The sequence below is a fragment of the Pristis pectinata genome, chromosome 32 (assembly GCF_009764475.1).
Source record: "Pristis pectinata isolate sPriPec2 chromosome 32, sPriPec2.1.pri, whole genome shotgun sequence".
Classification (NCBI taxonomy): domain Eukaryota; kingdom Metazoa; phylum Chordata; class Chondrichthyes; order Rhinopristiformes; family Pristidae; genus Pristis; species Pristis pectinata.
Window position 1 is genome coordinate 20565741 of NC_067436.1, and position 26516 is coordinate 20592256.

General features: G+C 41.4%; 1 protein-coding gene across 1 annotated transcript in view; it reads left to right on the top strand.

Annotated features, from left to right (window-relative positions):
* The first annotated feature begins 261 nt into the window (after positions 1–261).
* Positions 262–26516, top strand: part of LOC127585266 (E3 ubiquitin-protein ligase ARIH1) — a 58844-nt gene continuing 32589 nt past the window's right edge. Inside the window, exons 1-3 of the mRNA XM_052042595.1 lie at positions 262–612; positions 8517–8584; positions 15790–15934. Coding sequence (XP_051898555.1) covers positions 325–612; positions 8517–8584; positions 15790–15934 — 501 coding nt within the window. The 5' untranslated portion in view covers positions 262–324. The remainder of the gene's footprint in view (positions 613–8516; positions 8585–15789; positions 15935–26516) is intronic.

Consider the following 26516-nt stretch of genomic DNA (forward strand, 5'->3'; position numbering starts at 1 on the left):
GCCAGGCGGCCGGCCGCCGGAGTCCGGGGACCGCTCAGTCAAAGCTCTGAGGTATAACGTGATGATAAGACGGCAGCCCGAGCGCGGGAAGCCGGCGAACGGCCAGTGACATCACAGAGGGGCACTATTGTGTAGCGGAAGCGGCCCGCCGGCGGGGCGGAAGTGACGGTGGAGGCGGGCGGGAGGGCGGGCGCGGGGGTCGCCGGGACAGAGAGCGCGGCCCAGTCCCTTTGTTGCGGTAGCGCTGCCGGGGGAGTGCGGAGCGGAGCCTGAGGCAGGGACACCCCCACACACCGGCAGCTCACACCCGCCACCCGCGCAGCCATGGACTCGGACGAGGGCTACATGTACGATGAGGACGAGTACAGCGAGGAGAGCGAGCCCGAGGACAACTTCGAGATCGGCGAGGTGGAGATGCAGGAGCCCGGCCTGGAGCCCGGGCAGGACGGCGACGGGGTTGGCGGCGGCGTCGGTGGCCTCGGAGGCCTGGGCGGGTTGGGAGGCCTGGGCGCCGAGCAGGAAGAAGAGGATTACCGCTACGAGGTGCTGAGCGCCGAGCAGATTGTCCAGCACATGGTGGAGTGTATTCGGGAGGTCAACGAGGTCATCGAGGTAAGCCTGGTCCGGCCAGCGTGCCGGAGGAAAGCCCGCTGAAAGCCCGAGCAAACAGGCCGCAAGGGAGCTGGGCCCAGGGACTTCCCTGTGGGGTGGGAGGACCGAAGGCGGTACTGGTGGGTGTAAGTTGGGAAATGCGGTGCAGGCTGGGAACGTGGGGGCATATTGGGCCACTGGGAGGGGGGGAGGGCAGAGTCTGGCTGGTTTATTGCCCGTTGGGAGGGGGGGAGGCAGAGTCTGGCTGGTTTATTGCCCATTTGGGGGGGGGAGGGCGGAGTCTGGCTGGTTTATTGCCCGTTGGGAGGGGGGGAGGCAGAGTCTGGCTGGTTTATTGCCCATTTTGGGGGGGTGGAAGGGCAGAGTCTGGCTGGTTTATTGCCCATTTTGGGGGGGGTGGAAGGGCAGAGTCTGGCTGGTTTATTGCCCATTTTGGGGGGGTGGAAGGGCAGAGTCTGGCTGGTTTATTGCCCATTTTGGGGGGGTGGAAGGGCAGAGTCTGGCTGGTTTATTGCCCATTTTGGGGGGGTGGAAGGGCAGAGTCTGGCTGGTTTATTGCCCATTTTGGGGGGGTGGAAGGGCAGAGTCTGGCTGGTTTATTGCCCATTTTGGGGGGGTGGAAGGGCAGAGTCTGGCTGGTTTATTGCCCATTTTGGGGGGGTGGAAGGGCAGAGTCTGGCTGGTTTATTGCCCATTTTGGGGGGGTGGAAGGGCAGAGTCTGGCTGGTTTATTGCCCATTTTGGGGGGGTGGAAGGGCAGAGTCTGGCTGGTTTATTGCCCATTTTGGGGGGGTGGAAGGGCAGAGTCTGGCTGGTTTATTGCCCATTTTGGGGGGGTGGAAGGGCAGAGTCTGGCTGGTTTATTGCCCATTTTGGGGGGGTGGAAGGGCAGAGTCTGGCTGGTTTATTGCCCATTTTGGGGGGGTGGAAGGGCAGAGTCTGGCTGGTTTATTGCCCATTTTGGGGGGGTGGAAGGGCAGAGTCTGGCTGGTTTATTGCCCATTTTGGGGGGGTGGAAGGGCAGAGTCTGGCTGGTTTATTGCCCATTTTGGGGGGGTGGAAGGGCAGAGTCTGGCTGGTTTATTGCCCATTTTGGGGGGGTGGAAGGGCAGAGTCTGGCTGGTTTATTGCCCATTTTGGGGGGGTGGAAGGGCAGAGTCTGGCTGGTTTATTGCCCTTTGGGGGGGGGGAGGGCAGAGTCTGGCTGGTTTATTGCCCATTTGGGGGGGGGGGAGGGCAGAGTCTGGCTGGTTTATTGCCCATTTGGGGGGGGGAGGGCAGAGTCTGGCTGGTTTATTGCCCATTTGGGGGGGGGGAGGCAGAGTCTGGCTGGTTTATTGCCCATTGGGGGGGGGAGGCAGTCTCTGGCTGGTTTATTGCCCATTGGGAGGGGGGAGGCAGAGTCTGGCTGGTTTATTGCCCATTTGGTTTTCCTTGGGGTTGCTGGGACTAATTAGTTTTCAGTAGGGTCCTGGGGCTTACAGAGGGCCTGAGCAAATGTCAGAAAGGCTGTTAGAGAATCTGTTTTCTTACTGGTTAGTTCATATGTGGTTTATCTTAGTTTTGTTCTATACACGTGTGAATTGTGTTTGTGAGAGAGTGCGAGATGTTTGCGAAGTAGAGAGAATTATCATAATGCCATCCTATCTTATTCATAGGCCTGTGGACAAATGAACATTTCCATTGCTTAATGTATTTGGCCAGGTTATCTTAATTGTGGTTTATAATTCATTACCTGGAATATAGATTTTATTTCTACCATTTGAATTACAGTTCACATCTATTGTGCCAGCTGAAATTGATATTTGGATAGGTTGGCTTGAGTTAACAGCTAGGCTAACTAATATTTATTGATTGACCTTCTCTTCTCAGCTGTGGATTTTATTAGTGTTCCCAGTACCATCTTTGCCCAGATATGTCATCTGAAGTGAAGAACAGATTGGTCAAGCCAAGTCATGAATATGCTTCTTAAACATTGGGTGCAACTATTGGAAAGATGTTGCATTTAACAATCTGCCTGCAATGTTATGAACTGTGTTAGCACACAAATATTTGAGCTGGAAATCTGGTTTTAGTCTTGGAAGAAGTTTATTAGGCCCTACCTGAAATGCATATTTTTAAATGTGGTTCATTCTGATACTTAATAAAAGTTGTGCATAATATTTGAATATGTCAGCTTCCATACTTCACCCTTTTGTTGGTTCTATTAATCCATTTCCTTTAACCATTTCTCTCTCCATTGTTGATGCCTGGTGAGTAAATTGTTACTCCATCCAGCCTCCTAAGAATGTGGGGATTAATTGCATTACTGCTGTATCACCAAACTGATGTCTAATAACTCAATACAAGTCATGATGTGAACCTGGGGATTTTCCTAGTTTCTATGATTTCTTCCAGAAGCTTAATTAGCCTCTGGGTGGGCTCTGTACATTTGCTGCCCAAGTTCCAATTCAAGTGGACTGTGCTTCTTCCCTCTAATTTATTGAGTTGTACAGCACAAAACGGGCCCTTCAATGCACCGTGTTCATGCTGACCTTTTCCCATCTACACTAATCCCATTTGCTTGCAATAGGTCTGTATCCTTCTGTGCCTTTCCTATTCAAGTGCCTGTCTAAATTCCTCTTGAGCATAGTGATTATATCGGATTGCACCACCTCCTCTGGCAACAAGTTCCAGATAGCAACCACCCCTTGTGTGTATAAAATAAAATTCCCCTCAAATCTTTAAAATCCTGTCGCACCTTAAATATACACCACCTTGTTTTTGATATTCCTACCAAGGGGAAAAGACTCTTGACTATCTATCTTATCTGTGTCTCTTATAATTTTACGTCTTTGGTTACACTTCAGCCACCTTCATCCCAGGGAAAACAACCCTGGCCTATCCAATCTCTTCCCATAAGTCCTCCAATGCAGGCAAAATCCTGGTGAATCTCTTCTGCACTCTCAGCTGTGCAACCACATCATTCCTATAGTGTGTGGCCCAGAACTGCACACAATACTCCAAGTGCAGTCTAATGAATGGTTTGTAAAATTGCACATGACATTCCAAATGTTATGTTGGTCCCCATTTCTTGAGTGTACCGACATTGGCTTCTGTACACTTCCATCTGAGCTGTTTGTAGGTTGGAACACTACACACGCTGGCATTCACTGAATATTCACCCATTGAGGAGAAGCACAGTGTTTTCATGCCTATATGCTTTCTAGTTGCCAGTCTTGTGAATTTCAAGCTAATAGTAGTATCAAAGTGTTGCTCAGCCTGTGTAGCTCATTTATACTGTCAGTCAAACTGTCAGGCAAATGGAACCTAGCTTTCAGCATTGATATTCGAGCACCAATTTTGATTTCATGCTGATAAGCTCAGGAAAAATTGTATAACTAGTGGGATAATGCATGGCTCTCAGTTTGAGTAGTAAATGGCTTCATTCAAGAGGCACAATTAGTGATGCAGTGTCAACCTGCCATGAATTACTTTCTTGATATTATCCTGAAAATGTGACTGATGGATTAACAGTGACTAGTTGATGCTTTTATTTAAAACTGTCTGTGTTCCAGATAGCTCAGAAGATCTTGCCTTCAGAAGAGAGTCAGAATTGCCCTGGACTCAAACATGATACTGCACACCATCTATTTTCCCCAGTTTCTCTGAAGCCACAGAGTGTGTCAATTTGTACCACTTGGTTGTGGGCAACACCTTGCTCTGGAGCACCAGTGAGCTTTGGGCAGATCATTTTTTGGCAGGAGCAGGATGAACCACGAATCATATTGGTGTTACAGACATAGATTCCAGGCAGGTTTAAGAGTTTGTCTTGAGGCCAGGACCACTGCTATGCTGCCACGGTGTACTTGATTATGCTTTTGTTTGGGTGGGATGATGCTTTTGAGCTTGTCTCTATGGGAAGCCTGCAGTTGCTTTCTTTCTGTTTCCTCCTGGTGATTGTGGAGGATGCAATTTGTTCTGCTCAGCAGAATCTGATGTTTGTGTCTGGGTGGGGCTGTTTGCACATGAATCATTCTGTGGATGGACAGCTTTCATAGCAGCAAAGCTTTTCCACAATGTGTTGTCTTTTGTGATTTTGGCATTATTTTGTCACAGTTATCAAACTGCCTTTAAAATGGTGGACAGTCACCATTTAAACTTGCATTTGTCTGCAGAGTGATTTTCTCCAGTTCGTACACAATGTAGATAGACTTAAGCGTTCATTTTGCTGTTGCATATTTGAATTAACCAGAATGGGTTGTGGCAGAGCCACAGGAGCAAGCTTCAAAAATCAATTTCCTCTTACTAATGGAGAGGATGATATCTATAGGGGGTTATAGTTGTTGTCAAGCATTTGGTGCAAAATTGTGCTCAGGATTTCTTCATCCTGATTTATATCTTCTTTGTAATTACATGGGCTTTTTTTTAAAGTATGTGTTCTGAACTCTAAAACTTGGACTGTGACTTCAGAAGAGAACAGATCGAGTTGTGTTGTGTGGTGGAAGCAGTTTGGTTGGGGGAGGGGAGTTTGTGGTGCTGTGAAGAACATTGCACACAGTTTCTTTAGACTCCAGTAAATTTTAAAATGCTTAGTTATAGCACTAAAATATCAGAAAATGCTGGAAATTCTCAGCAGGTCAAGCAGCATCAATGGAGTAAAAAAAAGTTTATGTTCGGGTCATTGAGTTTTTATCAGAAGTGGAGAAAGTTAGAGATGTAAAGAAAGGGGGTTCGTGGAGAGAACAGGGAGGAAGGATGAAGGCAAGTGAATGAATGAGGTCAAGGTCAGGATGGGATGGAAGATTAAAATGAGGGACAACGGGAAGACCTGTGTCACGTCTGGGCCGAAGGTGTCCTACAAAGAGCTATGTCTGTAATTGTTTTCCCTGTGTAGAGACCACATCGTGAGCAGTGAATGCAGAAGATCAAATCAGGAAATCATTGCTTCACAAGGAAAGTTTGGGGCCCCAGACCCAGAGAGTACTTTGAAAGGGATGATTATATGAAGGGACACGAAAGGATGGGGAGGTGGGGAAGGAGATATGGATTTATACCACTTTGCACAAGTAAATAATTACATCATCTGTTCTTATCTGGTGAATTGGACCATTTACAATTTGGGGAAATGTAGGGTTTTGCTGCTGGAGTTCAGAATATTCATGATGAGATGTGTTTTCTGATGGTTTCCACCCACTCAATTTCTCTGCAGTTAGTATTGTAAGGGCTGTGAGGTATTTGTGGCTGTTTGGTTTCATCTATTCAAGTTTATTTAAAAAGAATGTAATATAAGAAATGGAAGCAAATCGTAGTCCAGGCTGTTCCACCCTTCAGTACCTTTACAGTTTATCCCGATTCCCATGGTATCCGAAAATCTATTTATTTCTGGCCGAAATCTTACGAGGAACTAAAACACAACATATCAAATTAGCAATTTACAATCCTCTGAAGAAGATTCTCCTCTTCTCAGTCCTGAATGGCAGATTCCATATCCCAAGACATTGCTTTCTAGTTGGGAAACCAACCTCTTGTCCTTTTGTCAATCTCTCTTGAAGTTTTGCACATCTCCATGACCTAACTCTCATTTCTCTAACGCCAGTCAGTATAGGCTAGTATTGATTCATTGCTCCTTTATTAGGCCAACTCTTTCATCCCAAGAATTGAATCAAGTGAATCCATGGTGCATTGCCTCCTGGGCAAGTATGTAGACTATGTTGGGCATGGAAAGAAAAAGCTGCAGTATCCCAGGTGTGATTTTTAATGAGGTGGACCAGTGTTCAGGCTACAAGGCCTGGAGATCTGTTAGTTTTTGATTATGTTAATTTCTCAAAAAGATAAATTGCACTTGTTTAAGCCAAGTTCTTTGTGGTTAGGGAGAATTCATGCTGTAACTTGAGGTTTCTTGTAATGTGCAGCATTGTCTTGGTCACAATGAAGTTCTCAGCACCATTTTGCATTAATTTCAAGGTGCTATCCTATGTTTCTGCGTGGTGGTCAATTTACTGATGTGTGTTTGGTTTCTATACTCTGTATCAAGCTGTCACCAAAACTGGAACACACAATCTTGATTGACATTGTGCCGTTCTGTTGGATTTTCCAGATTTTGAATGAGAAATGTTTCTGTCAAGGTTTATAGAAAAAATAGGGCACTCACCTAATTTCTTGATCAACATTCCTCCTTTAGTCCACATCACCAGAGCAGATTAACTGCACAATTCTGTCACTCATTTTCTATGCATAATTTTGTTGCTGCTTTTGACTACATAACTATGGTGCTGGCCTTGCCAGTGGTTCAATCTCCCAAGTAATAGCCTTAATTTGTCTGTTCAATCACTGTAATGAGTCCCCCACAGCAGTGCAAATCTTGTAGTTGAAGGGGGCAAGCAAAAGCTTCCTCAATCAACATGGCCAATTTATATCATTTCTAGCTGAAGAAAATCTCACTTTTCATGAGGGGTCCAGTATATTTGCACAGTCATGGGATGCCTATTTTCTAACTAGTGTTGCTGTTTGTTTTAAGGCTGTGCACTGTTTGAGCATGACAGTTAAAAGAGAGAATTTATCTCTTGTGTTTATGACTTCAGGATATCCAACAGCCCTTTGAAGACAAATGCTTTTAAAGTGTGGTCATTGCCTTGATGTAGGAAATGTAGCAGGAAGCTGGGAAATGAAATGTGGGATTCACAGAGAAATAATTTTCAGGATTTCCCCATTCTTTCTTCAAGGTGTGTCCTTCCCTTGCCCCTAGATTTTTTGTTGGATGTGCTTCATCTGAAGTATCTAAGTTCCTCACTCCAAATATTCGTTGCCACTATCCTGCAGGATAAAACAATCATGTGATCTTGTAATGACATCAGAAGTATAAATGGTGTGGGATCTGTTCACGTGGCACCTTGCACTTGAAGGAACAATGTCTGGTGACGTTCCTGGGTAAGTAAGGTGTATTTTACAGCCACTGGTTTTAATGATATGAAAACTATGTTGGTGACTTTACCGTGTTACATTCCCAATTTTGTCAATTTCAGATTGTATGTGTGATGGTTGAATCACATACTGTTTAAGTTCCTGTGAGGTAGAACATATGGTATGCTATCAGCAAATGCATAAATAAAATGAAAATAACAAGCTTGTTTGTAGATTAAAAAAAATTAACGCGTAGAATCTGGTTTATCATCTCTCCAGGCAATTTTTTTCTGAAGTAGTTAGTATTTAATAAATGTTTCTCTTTCTTGATACCCCAGGTGGATTTTGTTGCACAGCAACCTAAGAATCTCATGCCCTCAACTGAATATTACTACACCTTTGTGTTTGTTGGATTTCCATAATTATGCTGGTGGAGTTTGCAATGTCTTGTTAGACGAGGTTAGAAGTATCTATTTAGCATGCGCAAGGTGAATGAGAGATGCATTGTGCGGGAGGTACCACACATCTGAAACAGCTCAGTGATTTGCATACAAAAAATCACTCGGAAGCACTGCAGCCATTTTCTTCGTAAACCACATGGCAACTGTTATGGGATCTTTGACCTGGGAGAATTTGACTGGTGCAATTGAGCTTTTAACCCATATGTGCTGATTAGTGCAGAGTTTCCAATAGTGCAGTACAATCTCAGTATTGCATTAATGAAAACCTGTTCAACTTAAGTGGCTTAGCTCTACAGCCCTTTGACTCAGGTGGTTGTTATGGTGTGTTGAAATTAAGTTTCACACAGGAAATGCATTGTACAATATTAAAGTAGAATAGCCGATTTGTTTTCTTCCTGCTGTAGAGTTCGTGCCAAAATGGTGATTGTGGCCGTTGTTCATACATAGACTGCATGTCCCTTAATATAGAACTTCATAGACGAAAAAACCCAATCACAATAACAACATTTAAAATATGCTTAAAAACGTGCATTGTGTAATTTGGCTGTCTTTTACCTACAGAATCCAGCTACTATCACAAGGATACTTCTCAGTCACTTCAACTGGGATAAAGAGAAGCTAATGGAAAGGTAAGCTTTGTCTCTAGTGAAATGAAGTAAGCCTAACGTATAGCGTAGGGGTATCAGCTGCGCGGTAAGGAGGAAATGTGGATTTTAATTAGTTTGCATGGTGGATGGAAAGATGCACATTTTAGTGGAAAAGATCAAGCAGCTATCAGGAAAAAAAAATGTTAGGTTGCAGTGACAGTGATCCCATTGTATGAAGGCCATGGAGTTTGTGTTTGGCCCCAGCAGCCATCTTTCTCGTGAACAAGTTGGTCTCTGGGGGGTGGGGATTGATATCTGAAGTGCGTTTCTATAGCTTGGTGCAGCATATGATGTTGTCAGGTTAATTAATGGAGAGATTCGTGATGATGAGGATAAAGATCTAACAACAATGGCAAGACTCACCAGCACCTTGGGTAAGAGTGTGCCTTCCCAGCATCACGTAGTTGGGAAAAGATTTGTGCTAATTTATGATGGTAGAATTGTTATCCCACAAAGGTTGCAGGTGGTACTACAGCCAGTCAAGCTGAGAAAGATCTACTTGTTCCTGCTTTTTACTTTAATAACCAAATCCCATTCCATGTCACTAAATTATGCTGAATCCCAGGGTGAGCTAACCTTGTTGACCAAAATCTTGTGAGACCTTATCAAAAGCCTTCTGAGAGTCAAAGTATACCACAGCCTTCAGCTATTGTACTACTCGTATCCTCAAAGCTCCAATAGTCAAGTATGAGTTCATTTTCATAAATTCATACTTTATTATGATTTTCAGTGTTTTGTTTCATCATTATAGTTCCAGAATTTTCCCTACCCTTGAAGTTAGGCTAATGAGTTGGTAGTTCCCTGTGTTTATTTCTCCTTCCTCTGTTAAATAGTGAGTTCTCTTGTTCCAAATTGAAATAGCATTAAGGATAAAATTGCTGTGACAGATTTGGTTGACCTTCTCTGGTGATCTTTTGTACTGATTACCTAACCTTCAAGCATTTACAAGCAGTGGGTCCAAACTAAATGGATGTTTGTCCAACTATTATAAAATTGTTGATATTTTTTGGCCAGATTCTGTCTTTAGACACTGTAATGTCCATTTTAGATATGTTTTCTGGAGATATCAGAGACTCCAGTGAACTTAAGTCAATTGCTGAAAGGGCATTTTCAGTAATTCGTTGAAAAGCATGTATGTGATTACAAAGGAGCTAAGGGCACTGAACATAGATTCACGGCAAATAAATTTAGTAACCTAAAGAAAGCTTTCAATCCATTTGTGAGTTTTTGTTACTTACGCAGTGGTCGTTTACAGTATTCTTCCCTGAGTGTGGCACTTTGCTATTATTTAAGCGTAGATTATCATTGCCAGCAAGGCTTCATCTCTGTCTTTCATGTTGCCGTCTCAAGCCATTTGGAGCTAGATAAATCTTGATCCTTTTTTTTGAGTCATCGCAGACAAACAAGTTATCAATTGAAACAAAACTAATAAGCAATTACTAGCCATGGTAGAATTACATTATATTCTCAATGCTGTTTTCAAAAAGAAGGTGGTCTAACAGTTTACCTTTGATTGGTGTTGTGCTCCCAATGATTTGGTCCTGGCATGTACACGACTACTGACAGCCTGCTGCATGTACTCCCACTGTGGTCCTTTGTGTCATTTGAATTCAGCGTTTACAGGAGAGTTTGCTGCCAATCTAATTATTCATATCTTTAAAGTAAAATAGATACATTTTTGCTCAGGTGGAAGTTACATATAGGAATGAAAAAACATGGGTTATTACACTTCATATTTGAGGATTTAGTCACTTATTCTGGACAAATAATTTCATGAATTGTGAAAGAGCTGATATGGTAGACAGAAGTTATTTCCACATGGTGAACTCAAAAGCTAGGTTGGGAAAGTCTATGAATCATTAGAACCCACTGAGTTGGTATTGTGCGGTGTTCATTGAGCTGTGTTTGCAAGTTTCTGATTGTGAATTTGAAGGTTTTGGTTTTGCTTAGGGCGATATTGTCCTTGTTATCTTGTGAAACTGCCCGTTTCACCCCTTCCCCCATCAAATAGTGCTGAATTATCGCACCACGAATAGTTGTGTACATACATATTGAAAGTTTGCATTCTTGCTGTCAGTCACCAAGTGAATTGAGTATTGCCATTTCATTTTGGTGCTTTCTTTTTTACGGATTTTTTTTGTACCCATCCCTGTTTGAGGGTGTTTTGGGAGACAGTATGAAGAAAGAGTTTGCTGGACTCTGAAGTGTGAAAAATTGATGCTACTGAGGTGGGTCTACTGGGCTCCACTATTGTTTGAAAATGAACTACAGGCCTGTGTACTATACTAGTTCTTATAGTCCTCTAAACCTTCCCTGGCTTTTGGAGGCTCTGTTGTTTGTTTCAATGTTGAGTATATATTGGGATTTTGAATGCCAAATGCTGCTTGTTTTAAATAAGGGATCTATATTAGGAGTGGGGTGCTTGCTGCTTTTTGCTGTCAGTTGTTGGTGGGCTGAGACAAGAGTAGAGCATAGCATGGGATCGGCAGAGCCACCAAAGGCATATGAACATAAGCATAGGCTGGTCGGTTTCTCTAGCCTATCCCATCGTTTAATATGATCATGGTTGAATTGCTCCAGGCCTCATCTTTTCTATAACAGTTCCCTATAGCCTTCCATTCCCTGATCTTTCAATAATTTATCTACTACCTTTTTAAATACCCTTATTGTTATAGGCAATTGTGCTAGCTTCCATGGAGACCTCTAGGCAGGCAAGATGTGGAAACTTTGGGGCATGAATGTTAGAGCCTCATATCCTAAAGTATTTTACATTTCTGTGTCCTTTTGTACAAGTAGCCACAAAAATTATGTCCATGCCATGGTATTGACTCAGCTCTTACTGGGCTAACTGATGTTATATATGGTTGTAAAAAATCTGTCCTTTTTATCCTCTTTGACCCGTATGCATTCTTTGACATAATTGACAACATAATCTTCCAACACCTCTCTATCGTCGCCCATTTGGAGACCCCGCTCATTGTTTCTGTTTATGTTAATGTCCAGCCAGTCATAGTCAAAGAATGGTCACTATTGGCCTCTCCTCCTGCTGCCATACCATTTGCCACTGATGCCTCCCAAGGGTGTACAATTGGTTCTCTCGTATTTCTTTTCTGCATGTCTACAGTCATCATCAGAAGTTCCATTCCTTTGTCACTGACTCCCAGTTTGGACCACGTGTTCATGGTGTCCATAGGACCACCTGTTTCTGACCTCAGTCCCTATCTCAGCTTGTCCACTGAGCCCTCATCCATATTTCTGCTACCTCCAGACCTAATTATCACAACATGGTTCTGCCTATTTCACTCTTGTTTTACTCTTAGTGAATTTGGGTTTATCCAGTCTCTACACCCACGTCTTAACTCACTGTTTTGTTCACCTTTTATCCCTGTGCTTCTGACCTACAGTTGCACCTGATTAAGCAGTGTGTCAAATTTGAAATTCTCACCTTTTGTTTTCAAATCCCTTCATGTTGTTCCAGTTCCTGTCACCCAGATCTGTAACGTAACTCCTACAGTTCTGGTCACCATTAAATCCTTCCACCATTGATGACTTTACTTCAGCTTCCAAGATATTGGGATCTGAAGTTCTCTTCCCAGACCTCTTGTCTCTATTCTCCCACTCTCCATTTTAATGCTCTGCCTCTCTAACCAAGCTTTTGGGCAAAAATCCTGATTTTCTTATGAGATAGGCCATCTGTTTCATTGAGCCTGTTGGCTCTTAGAACAATCCCATCAATCCCAGTCCTACACTTGTTTCCCTGTAAGCTATTTGTCTTGTGTAGCTTGGTGTCAATTTCTATGTCACCTGTGAATTGCTGTTGCACATTAAAGATGTTCTGTAAATGTAGGTTGCTGTTGTATTTCCTTATGCTCTACATTGAAGAAAAGCTTCTCTTTCACAATTTGTGCATTTAGTTCAGCATTGGTATCTTGGTGGAATTGTAAGCTGGATCAACACTACTGACCATTGAGATCTGGATACATAGAGTCACAGCAACAGGCCTTTTGGCCTAACTCATCCATATCAACCAAGATGCCCATCTAAGCTAGTCCTATTTGCCTGCGTTTAGCCAATATCCCTCTAAATTTTTCTTTTTCAATCTTTTTATTAATTTTCAGATTAATACATATAACATCGGTAATTATTCATGTAATACAAAGAGATTGGGAGGACAATCATGACATATATAATCATAAAGAATTAAAAAAGAAAATTCTAGGCCCCATGGTTTCTTGGTAAACGAATATATTACAAAAAGAAAGTCAAAAGGAGAAAGAAAAAGATTTATTATATTTTAAAAAAAAACCCAAATCGGAAAAAAAAATCTAAGTAATAAAATGAAACAAACTAAAACAATTTCAAAAGGAAAAAAAAAACTGGACTGATATTTCTAAATCTTATCCATGTATCTATCCAAATGTCTTTTAAATGTCATTATTGTACCTGCCTCAGCCACTTTCTCTAGCAGCTCGTTCCATAGATGCACTACTCTCTGCATGAAGAACTGCCCTCTCAGGTCCTTTTTAAATCTTTCCACTCTCACCTTAAAGCTATGCCCTCTAGTTTTTGGTTCCCTTTCCCTGGGGAAAAAGACTGTGCATTCACCCTATCTATACTTTTTGTGATTTTGTACACTATAAGATCACCCCTCAGTCTCCTACGCTCCAAGGAATAAAGTCCAAGTCTGCCCAACCTCTCCCTATAACCTCACGCCCTCCTGGGAACATTTGCATCTGTTTGATGATTATACATTTCTTACATACAGCCAATCTATTCTAGGCGGCTTGTAAGCTCTACATATGACAAAGAAACAGCTTCCAACCCTTCAGCTGAAAGCTGCAATGCACAGTTTTTGCTCAATTACAATCAACAAATTTGTAAAGAGGACAAGCCACAGCAGATGGATGGCTTTTGTTTTTTAGATATGGAATTATTGTGGCTCTGTGTTAGTTAGGCTGAATTTCCCTCCATGCAATTCCATTGACACTAGATTGTGAAGTGTAAATGAATTTTGGTATGCGAGTAATATGGGTTGAAGGAGCATAATTCAATGGCAGAATCAAGATTGGTTTGTTTCTCACACCATAATTTTATTAAATATTAAAATGGAATAACTGCCCTTCACAATTGCTGATTTGATTGTGGCTCAGGCAAGCTGATCATTTGCCTGAAGCTGCTCACCTGCAGCTGAGTTACTGCCAGTCAGGAGGTATCCCATGGAGCAGTTGCACAAATGTTCAAGAACAGGAAAAGACAGTTTTCATTCGTCAAACAATGAAAACCTGGAGCTCCACCTTCCCAGGGAGATTATTAAATATAGTTTCTATCCATTAAATTGCAAAAGGCAGTCTTTTCTGGATTAATTGAACTGAAGCTTTCAGATATCTGCTAATGTCTCAGAGATAGCAGCTCCGTTTTACATTTTCTACCCCTCAGCTGCTTGTCTGCCAGATATACATTTGCCTTTAAAATCTTTGTACAGTTACAACAGTAAGCTTTTCTTTATGGCCCTGTATTGGGCATGCTGATGTTATCCCAAATACGGTATATGTGGATCCCTCCAATGAGCAATAAATCACAGCATTTCCCCATCGCTCATAGTTCCAAATAGAAGAAAAATAGTAGTGGCTGCATTTGAAGTTGGCAAAGTGTTTAGGAATAAGAATTAACCAATTTCAAAATGTGCAAATATAGAGATAATGTGGAGTGGAGTGAACCGAACCAAATTGTTGTCTAAAATTTAACGAAAGTTAATGGCTGTTAATAGTTTGACTACCACAGTTTTTCTACAGTTTACAATGCCATGATCTTAAATTTTATTCTTTCCAAGATGTTACTCTTTCCAATTTGAAGCTTCACAGACATGTTCTTCACTCCCTCCATTTGCTTTGCTTCCTTTTCCCAGGCATTGACATTACTGGGTCAAAACCTGCTGTCAATAACGTAATCTTGAAAGGAAGATGCATTTTGTGTAAAGGGTGTTCTCAATATACTTATGAAATGAGATTATCTAGGAAATTTGCATTGGGGTTACAGAAAACTGCTAGGAGAACATATTTTGGAAGAAATGATAAATTAATAAACAAGCCAGGGTCAGGTGTTGTCTTCATATGAAAGTTTGGAGGAAGGGATTAGTTGATGTTATAGAAGGTTATTTGGTCTTTATACGGTATGTTTCCATTGTAAGTTCCTATAATATTTCCTGAGTATTTTTTTAAATGGCAAAGGTTTGGGTAGGTTTGATGTTCAAAGATCAATGATGAACCTAGGTTTGCCTTTTCACAAGTCACTGGAACCCAATGGGTAATTACAACAAATGATGAGGAAAGCAAACAGTGTATTAGCCCTTTTAAGAGAGGATTTGAATATACATGCAAGGAAGTCTTACTGGAATTATATAGCATCTTGGTGTGATCATACCTGAAGGACTGTATACAATTTTGGTCTCCTTACCTAAGAAAGTATTTACTTGCCTTAAAGGCAGCAAAGGTTCAGTAGACCTGTTCCAAGGATGGCAGGTTTGCCATATGAGAGTGAACAAAGGAGGCCTCTGTCCTGGAGTTGAGAAGAATGAGAGGTGGAAATTCTTATAGGGCTCAATAGGCTGGATGAAAGGAAGATATTCCCATGGCTGAGGAGTGCAAGGCCAGGGATCATAGTCTCAGAATAAGGAGTAGACTGTTTTGGGTTGAAATGAAGAGCAGCTTGTTCACTTGATGCATCATAAATTTTTGGAATTCTATTCCAGAGGGCAGTGAAGGCTCGGTTGAAAATGGCAATCGATGGATTTCTGGATATTGAGAGAATCAAAGGATGCAGGGATAGTGCTGGAAAATGGCACTGAGGTAGAAGACTTAGCCATGATTTTGAATGGTCAAGCAGGCTTCAAGGGCCAGCTGTTGTCCTACTGTTCTTAACAATTGACATAAACCTGTCAGTGCAATTAGGTCCTCTCTGGTGATGGGGTTGTGTGATGCCTTCTTTAATAGTCTATGTATTTGCAGTCTGACATTTACTCAGCTATTTCCCATTGTAGGTCGTGTCCTGTATTTGTAAATATTAAGTTTGTATATTTCTAGTGGCTTGTGAGTACCCTTTTCGAAAGTGTCACTGTGTGAAGAAGATTAAAAACTGAACTCAAACCTACTTTGATTTCTTTAAGTAATGGGAAACTTTAATTGTTACAGATATTTCGATGGGAACCTGGAGAAACTTTTTGCAGAATGTCATGTAGTAAACCCTTATAAAAAATCTCGAACACGTCAGATGAACACAAGATCCTCCTCACAGGACATGGTTTGTGCGATCTGCTACCTGAATTATCCTAACTCGGTGAGTGTATACTGAAGAGCATGAGGAATGGTGTTTGAAATACGATAAATTTGGACCACAGCCTTCTGTCTCATAAGTATTAAGATTTTTCAACTTTATCTTGGGCTGAGTTTAAGTACACCAATTGTTCAAGTTACTGAGACTGGAACAGCTTAACACAGTGTACAAGTTCTTGGGGATATTTCCTGAGCAGCAGACAAACTATCGATCAGACCTGGAGCAAGCTACCTCTAAAATGAACACCTCTTACTCTTGCTGACCAGTAGTAAAGCTGGAGCTCAAGACTGGGTTTTTCTAATTGCTGAACAATGTGCAAGATACTTTAAGGTCTAATAGGGTTATCACTATATACATGTTATTTTTGCTCTGCATGGCGACAGCTATATCTTTTTTTAACTGCAGGAAATTCCAACCTACCACCTTCAAATGATGAGCTCTATTTCTGGAACAGGTGCTGTGCAAAGAACTGCAAGTTAGATGAGTTCAAACAACATTCCACAGAATCTGTTAAATAATGAGCCTTGTCCCACTTATATCCCAATAGAATGTGGCTCATCGAATTGATACTGATCATCAGTTCCAACTCTGCAGCAGTGTGCTTGATACACTGAGTGTAAAAAAAACATGAATTATTGCGAAAAGGAATATTTCAGTGCCACAGAACTAACCCTATGCAAACGAAGATTATAAGAACCTGCGTTTTGCCATTAGAGGCTGTTTACAAGCTACATAAATCCTGGTATGACCAGGCTAATGGCATTCTGAAAGATTCATTTGTATTTGGCAAGCAACAGTAGGTGAAAAATGTTGTGGCTGCCCCATTGCCTAGGAAGCTGCATCTGGCTCCCACAATAACATAACATATATATCTATTACAGAAAAATGTTGACTGTTTGGTCACCAAGAACTATTGCGAAATAAGTGGGAGTTTTGTGCCTGTGAGGTTTGTCTAAGGTGTTACTGCAAAGTCATGTGACTGTTACCAGGTTCTGGATTTAAACATATTGGAAATGTGTTCATTTGAGATTTCATCAGAGATTCTCTCTTAAAATATGTTAACCATTAAGTTGATCCTTTCATTTAGAAAATGGTTCCATGTTTCTCTTTGAGTTTTTTATCCCATACATATTCCTTTAGGATTCATGCTTGGAATCTTTTTCTCAGGTCACTTCCCTTAATTTTCTTTGTTCCTTGTGGTTACAGCATCTAATAACACTCCATGCAGACACTAACCTAGTGCTTAAGTCTCAAAAACTTGATCTGGTCACACTCCCTGTTACTATTATAAGTGAACTTGAGGCTGTGGCTATATATGGCTTGTAAGCAGTCATGTAATTGTGATCTCAGAAAGCAACCAGCACTGAAATCTTTTAAACATCCTCTCATTAGATCCTAGATTTAATGAGTTGAAATGCTGTGCATGGCTAAATATACCCGATGACTGAAATGCCCAAACAAAACTGGTTTAAAGTATGTAATAAAAACAGAAGGAGAAAATGATGCAGAGTGTCAGAATGTTAGAAATAGAAGCAGGAGTAGGCCATGCAGCCTGTCACACCTGCTTTGCCATTCAGCAAGATCATGGATAATCTTTTACCTCAGCTCAATTTTCCTGCACTGACCTCATATCCCTTCATTCTGTTAATATCTAAAAATCTATCAATTTCTGCCACAAATAAATTCAGTCATTTAACCTCTCCAGTCTGAAGACTCACTGTCATCTTCTGTGTGAAAAAATTTCTTTTCACATTTGCCCTGAATGGCCAACCCCTTGTTTTGAAATTACAGTCCCAGCCAGAGGAAGCATCAACTCCTCATCCATACACTTGAGCCCTGTAAGAATATTGTATGCTTCAATGAGATCATGTCTCATTGTTCTAAACTCTTATCAGTCCAGTCTGCTTGATCTCTCCTCGTAGGGCAATCCTGCCATCCCAAGATTCAATCTGCTGAAACATACCCTTCCTTGGGAAGGAAGACTTGTACACAATATTCCGAATAGTTTTACCATAACTTTGTATAATCACATAAGACATCACTATTCATGCATGAAAGGCCAACATGCCATTTGACTTCCTATTTGCTTGCTGCACTTACATGTTAACATTGTGATTTATGTAAAAGAACTTGCAGTTTCCTTTGAGCACCAATGACTTTTGATTTTCCACCATTTATTGATTTATTGACTTTTGATTTTCCACCCAACTTTCTATCAAAGTGGATAATCTCAGATTTTTCCACAGTGCATTTCATCTGCCGTGTCCTTGTTCGTTCTCTTAACATCAATATCCTACTGAAGCCCGGCTGCATCATCCTTGCAGCCCACACCGCCCCTTTGCCTTTGTATCATATGCAGATGTATAATGTGTGATCCTCTCATTCACATAATTGATGTAAATTGTGGGCATCTGGGGCCCCAGCACTGGTTTATGCTTCCTAAAGTGAAAATTATCCATTTATTCCTACTGTTTTCCAATCCTCAATCATGCCAGTATATTTTCTCCAATGGAGTGAGCTCTAATTTTGAGTAATAATTTCTTGTATGTAATCTTACAAAATCCTTCTGAAAGTTAAAGTATAGCATATCAACTAGGTGGGCAGAACAGTGGTGAGCTGAAGGGCCCATTTCTGTGATGTATAATTCTCACTCTACAGTTTGTGCCTTTACCTATTCTGCTAGTTACTACTGCAAAAAAAATTCTTTAACAAATTTCCCAAAATGATTTCATTTTGACATTTTGAAAATAAAAAAAAACTGTAGATGCTAAGAATCTAAACTAAAAACAAAATTCTGGAAATATTCAGCAGGTCAGGCAGCAAGAGAAATGGTTAATATTTCAGGTTGAAGACTTTTCATGAGAACCAGGAAGTGTGAAAGTAAGTTAGTTTTAAGTTGCAAAGAGGGTGTCGGAGGGATAGACTGAACAAAGAAAGTTTATCTGCTTGGATGAAGCTAAGGTTTCCTAGGTGATTCTGCAGTTAACAAGCCTCTGGTTAATGAGAGAAATTAGACAAAGCAAACAAAGGGACATGTAAAACTGTGAAATATGGGCCAGAGCTGTTTGAGTCCTGAAGCCAAAAGGAGAATGATAGAAATATCCAGCAGATCAGCAGTGTCGGTGAAGAGGAAAAAAAATCTGAGTCAATATTACAGCTAGTTCTAGAGTTGTACAACACAAACAGGTACACAGACGCAAGAAAATCTGCAGATGCTGGAATCTGGAGCAGGAATTGACTGGTTCTGATCCACAGAAAAATCAGGTTATCCATATCTAAAGAGTCATTTGAATTTGATACTGATTCACACGGAGGGTTAATGTGACAGCCATCTGGAAGGTCAAGGTCACTCCTGTGTACTTAGGTGCTCTGCAAAGCTGTCACCCACACCCCCTCCAAGCTTTGTAGTTTCTGCACTATTCCAACAAGTCCCAGCATAAGCTTGAGGAACAGGACCTTACTTTCTGTAACATTGTAGCTTTCACAAGAACACGAGAAAATAGCAGGAGTGGGTTATCCCACCATTTAATATGATAATGGGTGATCTTTGCCAGCTTCAGCTGCTGTTCTGTGTCTTTTTTCCATGATCTACCAAATATTTATCTACCTCGGCCTTAAATACTTCTAATGACCCAGTTTCCTCCACCAGGCTGGAGCAGATAATTCCAGAGATTTTCCTGCCTCTGCAAGAAGAAAAAATTCTACATACATCAGTTTTAAATGACCATCCCCTTATGTTATTGTAATGTCCCCTTGGTTGAGACTCACTTTAGTGAAAGCACCCAACATCTACCCTGTCAGTCTCCCTTAGGATCTTCTTTGTTCGAATAAGGTCTCCCCTCATTCTTCTAAACTCCAAAGAACACAGGCCAAAACTATTTAGTCTCACTTGGTAGGCCAATATTGTTATTCCAGGAATTAACCTGGTGAAGCAACAACTGCTCCTTCAGCAGATTGTTGCTCCAAATTCCAGCACCTGCAGTCTCTTGTGTCTCCACTAGCCTGGTGAATCTCCTTTGTACTACCTCCATTGTCTTTTCTAAGGTAAGGGGACAAAACTGTAGACAATATTTCAGATGAGGCCTCACCGACACCCTGTGCAATTGCAACAAAACCTCCCTATTTTTAAACTCCAACCCCTCTGCAATAAGGCCAAAATGCTGTTTGCCTTTTTACTACTTGTTGGACCTGCCTGTCAGCTTTTTATGATTCGTGCACTAGAACATCTAGAACCTTCTGTGCTTCACTCATTCAATCCTTGTGACTCTGTCCAATACTAAATATTAAGTGCCCTGTTTTGTCTTTCTAATGACTATTGCAATGATATTCTGCATAGCTCTTATTTGTCATAGGGCTCTTGGTCCTCCAGCCTGAACACTGAGTCATGCCCACCCTGTACTTTAAAAAGACAGAAAATACTGGAAACCCTCAGCAAGTCGGGCAGCATCTGTGGAGAGAGAAACAGTTAACGTTTCAGGTCCGGGACCCTTCATCAGATTTTCATTTACTGTTGTGTAAGAAAACTAGAGCAAATCCCTACCCTCTGCTAGCCTCTGAGCAATGGCTTTGTGTGTAGAGGCCCTGTGTGAGGGCTGATGTTGAATGGGCTGTGTTAGTGTTGTCATTGCTTAGTATTGAGATCTGGGGTTCAAGGTGATTGTGGGCCATTGGTGGGGACCAGCAGCACCTGCTCCGTCTGTTAACTGGCAGGTGCACAACTCTCTCCAGTCTGGAGCTTTCTGTATGACAAGCTTAATGGCCAGTAACCACTGTTGATTTGCCCCATAGAGTGGGGAGAGCAGGGATTTTCTGCATGTAATGACCCTTCATAGCACTGGTCCCATTAGTTTTCTTGTTCTTGGAAATACATGCTGAGCGTTAAATGAGGTGCAAATGTAGGTCAGACCCATTTATTTCTATATGTGTCATTAATTTACCTCTATGTTATCAATGCTCATGCATTCAGTTAAAGAACCTTCATTTTATCTTTGTTCCAGTTTGTCCTGTTTGGACTCATAGGTCCATATTTGTATGAACTATCCTACTGGACACATTCTGGTTTTCATTACTTATTTTGTGATCATGGACTATTGTCTGTTCCCTTCTGTTCAAATTCCTAAATTTCCTCTCAGCGAACCCCTTCACCCCGCCCACTACCTATCTCAACTATTCAGTTTAAAGTCTTTATCTTCAGATCTAGTTACTTGTTTCACTAGGAACCTGGTCCTAGTCATGTTCAAGTGAAGTCCATCCCAATGGAATAGATCCTTTTTTTTCAAGTACTCATGCCATTGCCCATGAATTGAAACCCATTCCTTCTTTACCAATCTTTGAGCCACACATTCTCTGACCTGATTTGATTCCATGCCAATTTATATTTCTAGGTTATGGGTAGGAATCTAGAAATTATTATTGTGGTTTTGCTTTTTAATATCGACCCAGTTGCTGGTATACTTTCAAAATATGTTTCTTTCCTCCTCTTTCCCCCAACCCCCCCCCATTGACCAAGACACCTAGATCTTTCCTTCCTCTACAGCCCTGAAGAAATGTCTTTAACCCTTGTGGGACAACTTTTGAAACTCACACCCGCAGCTGCAGAGACTAATATCTGTCCTCTCAACTATATTGCCCACTGTTATCACCCTAACTTTGCCAAAATCCAGACTCCATGGACTCTGAGTGCTGTGCTTTTAACTGGGCTTGACTGAACTGTTTGTAAATAGGACTCTTTGTCTAGATGGATCATGCCTTTCTGATATTTGAATGTTACATTCCACCAAACTTTCCTTCCAATGCCTGGCATTATATAGTATATATGGTTCTTGTAAAGCATAATATCCCAGTCATTTTTAACTTTTCTTTCATTCCTTTTTTTAAAATTCATTCCTTCCTTCTGGAATGAGTTTTTGGAAATACTGACCTCTCAGACAAACCTGGCATTTATTGCCCATTCCTAATTGTTGCAAGAGTGGTGCTGACCTGCCTTCTTGAAACACTGCAGTCTCTGTGTTGAAGGTGTTCCCACAGGGTAGTCATGCCACTTCTCAGGATTTTAACCCAGCTTTCATGTGTCTGCCACAAATTTGGCATTTGTTGTTTAGTCCCTGGTAGAATTCAGACTTGTGCACTGAGAGGCAATGGTGATCACAGTAAGGCCCCGTCCTAAAATGAGACACTTGTAAATAGAGAGGCATTCTGTCTACAGCAGCACAATGCTGGAGGCACTCAGTGGGTCAAGAAGCATCCGTGGAGGAAACTGGGCAGTTGATGTTTCAGGCTGACACCCATCATCTGGACTGAAGGGAGATGGCCAGTTTAAAGGCATGAGGGGAAGGGGTGGAGCAAGAGCTAGCAAGTGATAGGTGTATGGAGGTGAGGAGGGGCGATAGGCAGGTGAGAAGAGAGTGGAAATAGTAACAAGCTGAGTGGTGATAGGTGGAGGTGACAAAGGGCTGAAGATGATGGAATCTGATAGAGAGGAGGGTGGAGCATGGGACCAAGTGAGGGAAGGGCAGGTGGGAACAGTGGGGGCGGAGATCCCATGGGAGGAGTGTGTGGGTGATGGGCAGATGGAATGAGTGGAGGAGGGGAAACTAATAGGAAATTCTGTCTGCTCTGTGCATGGTTCATTCTGAGATGTGAAATAATCAGCATTTTCAGGAACACTGTGTGAAAAGAACTAGGATAAATTAACTTATAATCAGAAGTTGCTTATCCAAAGTTAACTGACCTGGTTGGACTGCTGAGCGTGCCCAATATGAATAATTCATTCAGTATGTTTTGTATCAATTTCCACTTTGAACTGGTGTTGTCTGACATAGTGCAACACTGGAGTTAACATTGGACTATTCAGAGATTGATTTATTTATTCAAATAGGTGTAATGGATTTAATGGATTCTGATTGCATTTCCTAGAACTTAATATGATAAAGTTACGATCTTTTTAGACCGTCTCCATGTTGATTGCTCCTTGTGAAGTGCCCTGCATTGTGACCGTCAGCCCCTCCCCTGGGTTAGTTAGTGAAACGATTTATCAAACAACCTGAGCTCTGAGAATAGTAAATGCTTGTCAATGACTGGTCTGTGATGCTGAATTAAAGACAAGCCCCCAAATTATAGAAGTGGCATGTAAACATGTGGAAATGCTGCAGTGTGTTCTGAGATCTCTGCTGCATTCAAGTATAATTTTAAAAATATGTTGCCTTTTTCTTTATATTCTTTAAACATTAATGATCTGGGTGAAGGAACTGATGGCATTGTGGCCAAGTGTGTACACGATATCAAAATAGGCGGAGGAACAGGGAGACAGGGAGTCTATAGAAGGACTTGAACAGGTTGGGAGAGTGGGCAAAGAAGTGGCAGATGGATACAATGCAGGGAAGTGCGGGGTTATACACTTTGATAGAAAGAATAAAGGTGTAGACTATTTTCTAAATGGGGAGAAAATTAAGAAATCAGAGGTACAAAGGGACTTGGGAGTCCTAGTTCAGAATTCCTTCAAGGATAACTTGGTATTCATTTCGAGAAAACTAGAATATAAAAGCAAGGATGTACTCCTGAGGCTTTATAAGATGTTGGTCAGACCACATTTGGAATATTGTGGGCAATTTTGGGCTCCATATCTAAGGAAGGATGTGATGGCCCTGGAGGGGTTCCAGAGGAGGAGAAGTGAATCTGTTGAATTTGTGGCCTCAGAGGGTGTGGAGGCCAACTCAATGGGTGTATTTGAGGCAGAGATTGATAGATTCTTGATTAGTTAGGGGGTTAAGGATTACAGGGAGAAGGTGGGAGAATGGGGTTTTTAAAAAATTAGCCATGATTGAATGGCAGAGCAGACTTAATGGGCTGAACAGCCTCATTCTGCTCTTTATGGTCTTGCCTTTGTTTTCAAAGCATGCATGTTAAAAATATGACCGCTGTATGTATTTTACCTCCTTCACTCTTATTGGGGTAGGCCCTAGTTTTCAGACCACTCCCCCTGCCTGACCACATGATCTTTTTTTTTATTAATGAGTCTGGGTGTTTATCTGACTGGGCCCTTGCACTATGACAACATCTTCATAGTTCTTCATCGAAACAAATGTACTTAGTTTTAGATTTATTTAAGTGTGGAAGGTGCAAACTTTATTAGGTTGGGAATAATGTACATACAACTCGTATAGTTTTATTGATAGAAATTTTAGTCCTGATATTTATTCATTTATAGTTGTGTATTTTATACAAATTGAGTGTAGCGGTGGTGTAAAGCAATGACAAGGTAGAAACGAGTCTCCTGTTCTCTCATTAGAAAGAAGAAAATGGGGGGTCTGGAAGCACCACTAGGATCACTAACTCAGTATCAGATGGCCAGGTAGGGTGGAGACTATTTAGCTCTGTATAGTGTATGGGTTGGCACATTGTATTGAAAATACTGATTCTCCCCCCCCATTGATGTTGTGGCAGATGTTGACGGGCATTAATTTTGGCCCCTGGTGGTTCCTGCTGGCATTCTGAATTCCGGATGCCACCTTGCTCACACACCTGTTTAACTGCGCTGTTTATATTTACTTATCACTTCAATGTCATTATAATTGAATCAGTAATCTATCAACTTTCCATAAATGTGCCATCCCTAGTATAGTGTAGTACTTGGCTTGAGTTTGCTGTTTTGTCTACTGAAAATCCATCCATCCAGTCACTAAATCTGTCTCAAATACACACGTGAGACATTCTATTGAACAAATGGGCACTGATGATGAAGCAGAAATCCTTTACATCAGCACTAATGATTTTGTTATCTGCGTGGTGAAATATCACTGTGAACTGGCATCAGAACAGTTTATTAGGCTCTGATTTTTAGTTTTATACACTAACCAACTGTCCCCATGGATGGATTAGATTGAAGTTGTCCATTTTTAAAAAAAGGGCACTTGATTAACAACCTGCATAACTCCTTGAGCTTCATCTTGTCTCTTGTGGTGAAGGTCCTAGTTACAAGAGGGTATCTATCAAGGAACTCCAATGAACATTCTAAGATGTGTTTGCAGAGGGAACTAAATAAAAAAACATTCTAAATAATATTGTACTGATTTTTTCCAGCAGATTTGCTACAGAGCATTTGGTTTATTCCATTCAGACTAATCTGCACTACAGTTACGTTTGGAGTTCCTTTGGTTCATCGGTATCCAAACCAATGTTAATCCCTCAATCAAAAATAGGAAATGATAGTTTGTTTTGTTACTGTTTATAGGACTTTGCTGGGTGCAAATGGGATGCTGTGCTACTTCTTAATATGTTACTATATTTCCAAAGAATTTGATTTCAGTGAAGCATCATGCTATGCCCAGAGGGCATAAAGAACTCTAAAACTAAATTCTTTATATACAGAAAGAAAACATAAAGGGGATGTTATCCATTACTCAACGTTGCTATAAAATCGAAAAGGGTCACCTCACTTAACCTTTTAGTTAGTTCCACACTTGTATGTTGAATGACAGTGTAACCACCCTCTAACATTGGTGTCTTCAGTTTCTGTGACCAAAGGAAGCCAGCAACACAATACTAAACATTAGGAGCCAACACCCTAATTGAATTGGCTCTTGTGTCTAATTTATTTAAGAGTCAAATTGCAGGTACCTTCTAGCTATGCAGACAGCTATAACAAAATTGTTGAAACAGGGAGTGGTAAAAGGTCACAAGTTGTTAATTCCAGGTGTTCTTTTGGCTTAAAGGCATCTACAAAAACTGCAGCACTAGATCTGCAGTAAGAGAAGGTAAGAAAGACTACAGTAAAACTCCGATAATCCAGCACTCTTTTGACTTTTTGTTGGATTAGCAGATTTTCTGGTCTGTTGAATGTTACTCCTATTAATGCCCCAACACACTTTTATTTAACTTTTTCACATGTTACACAATAGTATAATGCATTTTTCAGTGAATCCGATAAGTTTGAATGGAGCTGGAAGCAGAGTCCCAGTAGGTTTAAAAAGAAGTGGGTAATAGAATCAAGTGAGTTTCAGTTTCTAACTTTCAACCTGTCAACAATCTGAATCATTCAAGCATTCCTTACACCAGCTACATACCCTGCTCGCACTCTGGACTCCTAGCTCGTGCTCATGTCTGATGCGTGAAACAGATGCTGAACAGTCAGGATTTCCAAACAATTGGACACCAGGTTATTAGAGTATTACCGTATAATTAATGATGGTGCCCAAAGAATGGACAATTTACCTTTCTTTGGCTGTACTCCACACACTATCTGAAATGGCCCACCCAGAGTTAGTCTTCATCAGAAGGAGAGAGGGGACCTTTCTTCTTGGGTCTGGACAGAGAGTAAGCAATGGTTATGAGCAGTATGTTCATTTTAACAGGAAAGTTGAATGGAATTGTGATACAGATATATGCTTTTACAAATCAGGCATAAATTTCTGCTAGCAGAATGGCTTTTGGCCACAAGCTTGGAAAGGGAGTGGTAAACACTTGCTGAAAGACCGAGAAGTTCACAATGTTAGGATGGCTGCAGGGTGGAAATATTTTGAGTTGACCTGGCAGCAGCATGATGTCCAGGCTAAGAGGGTGTGTTCTATCTCTACTGGTACCACTATCA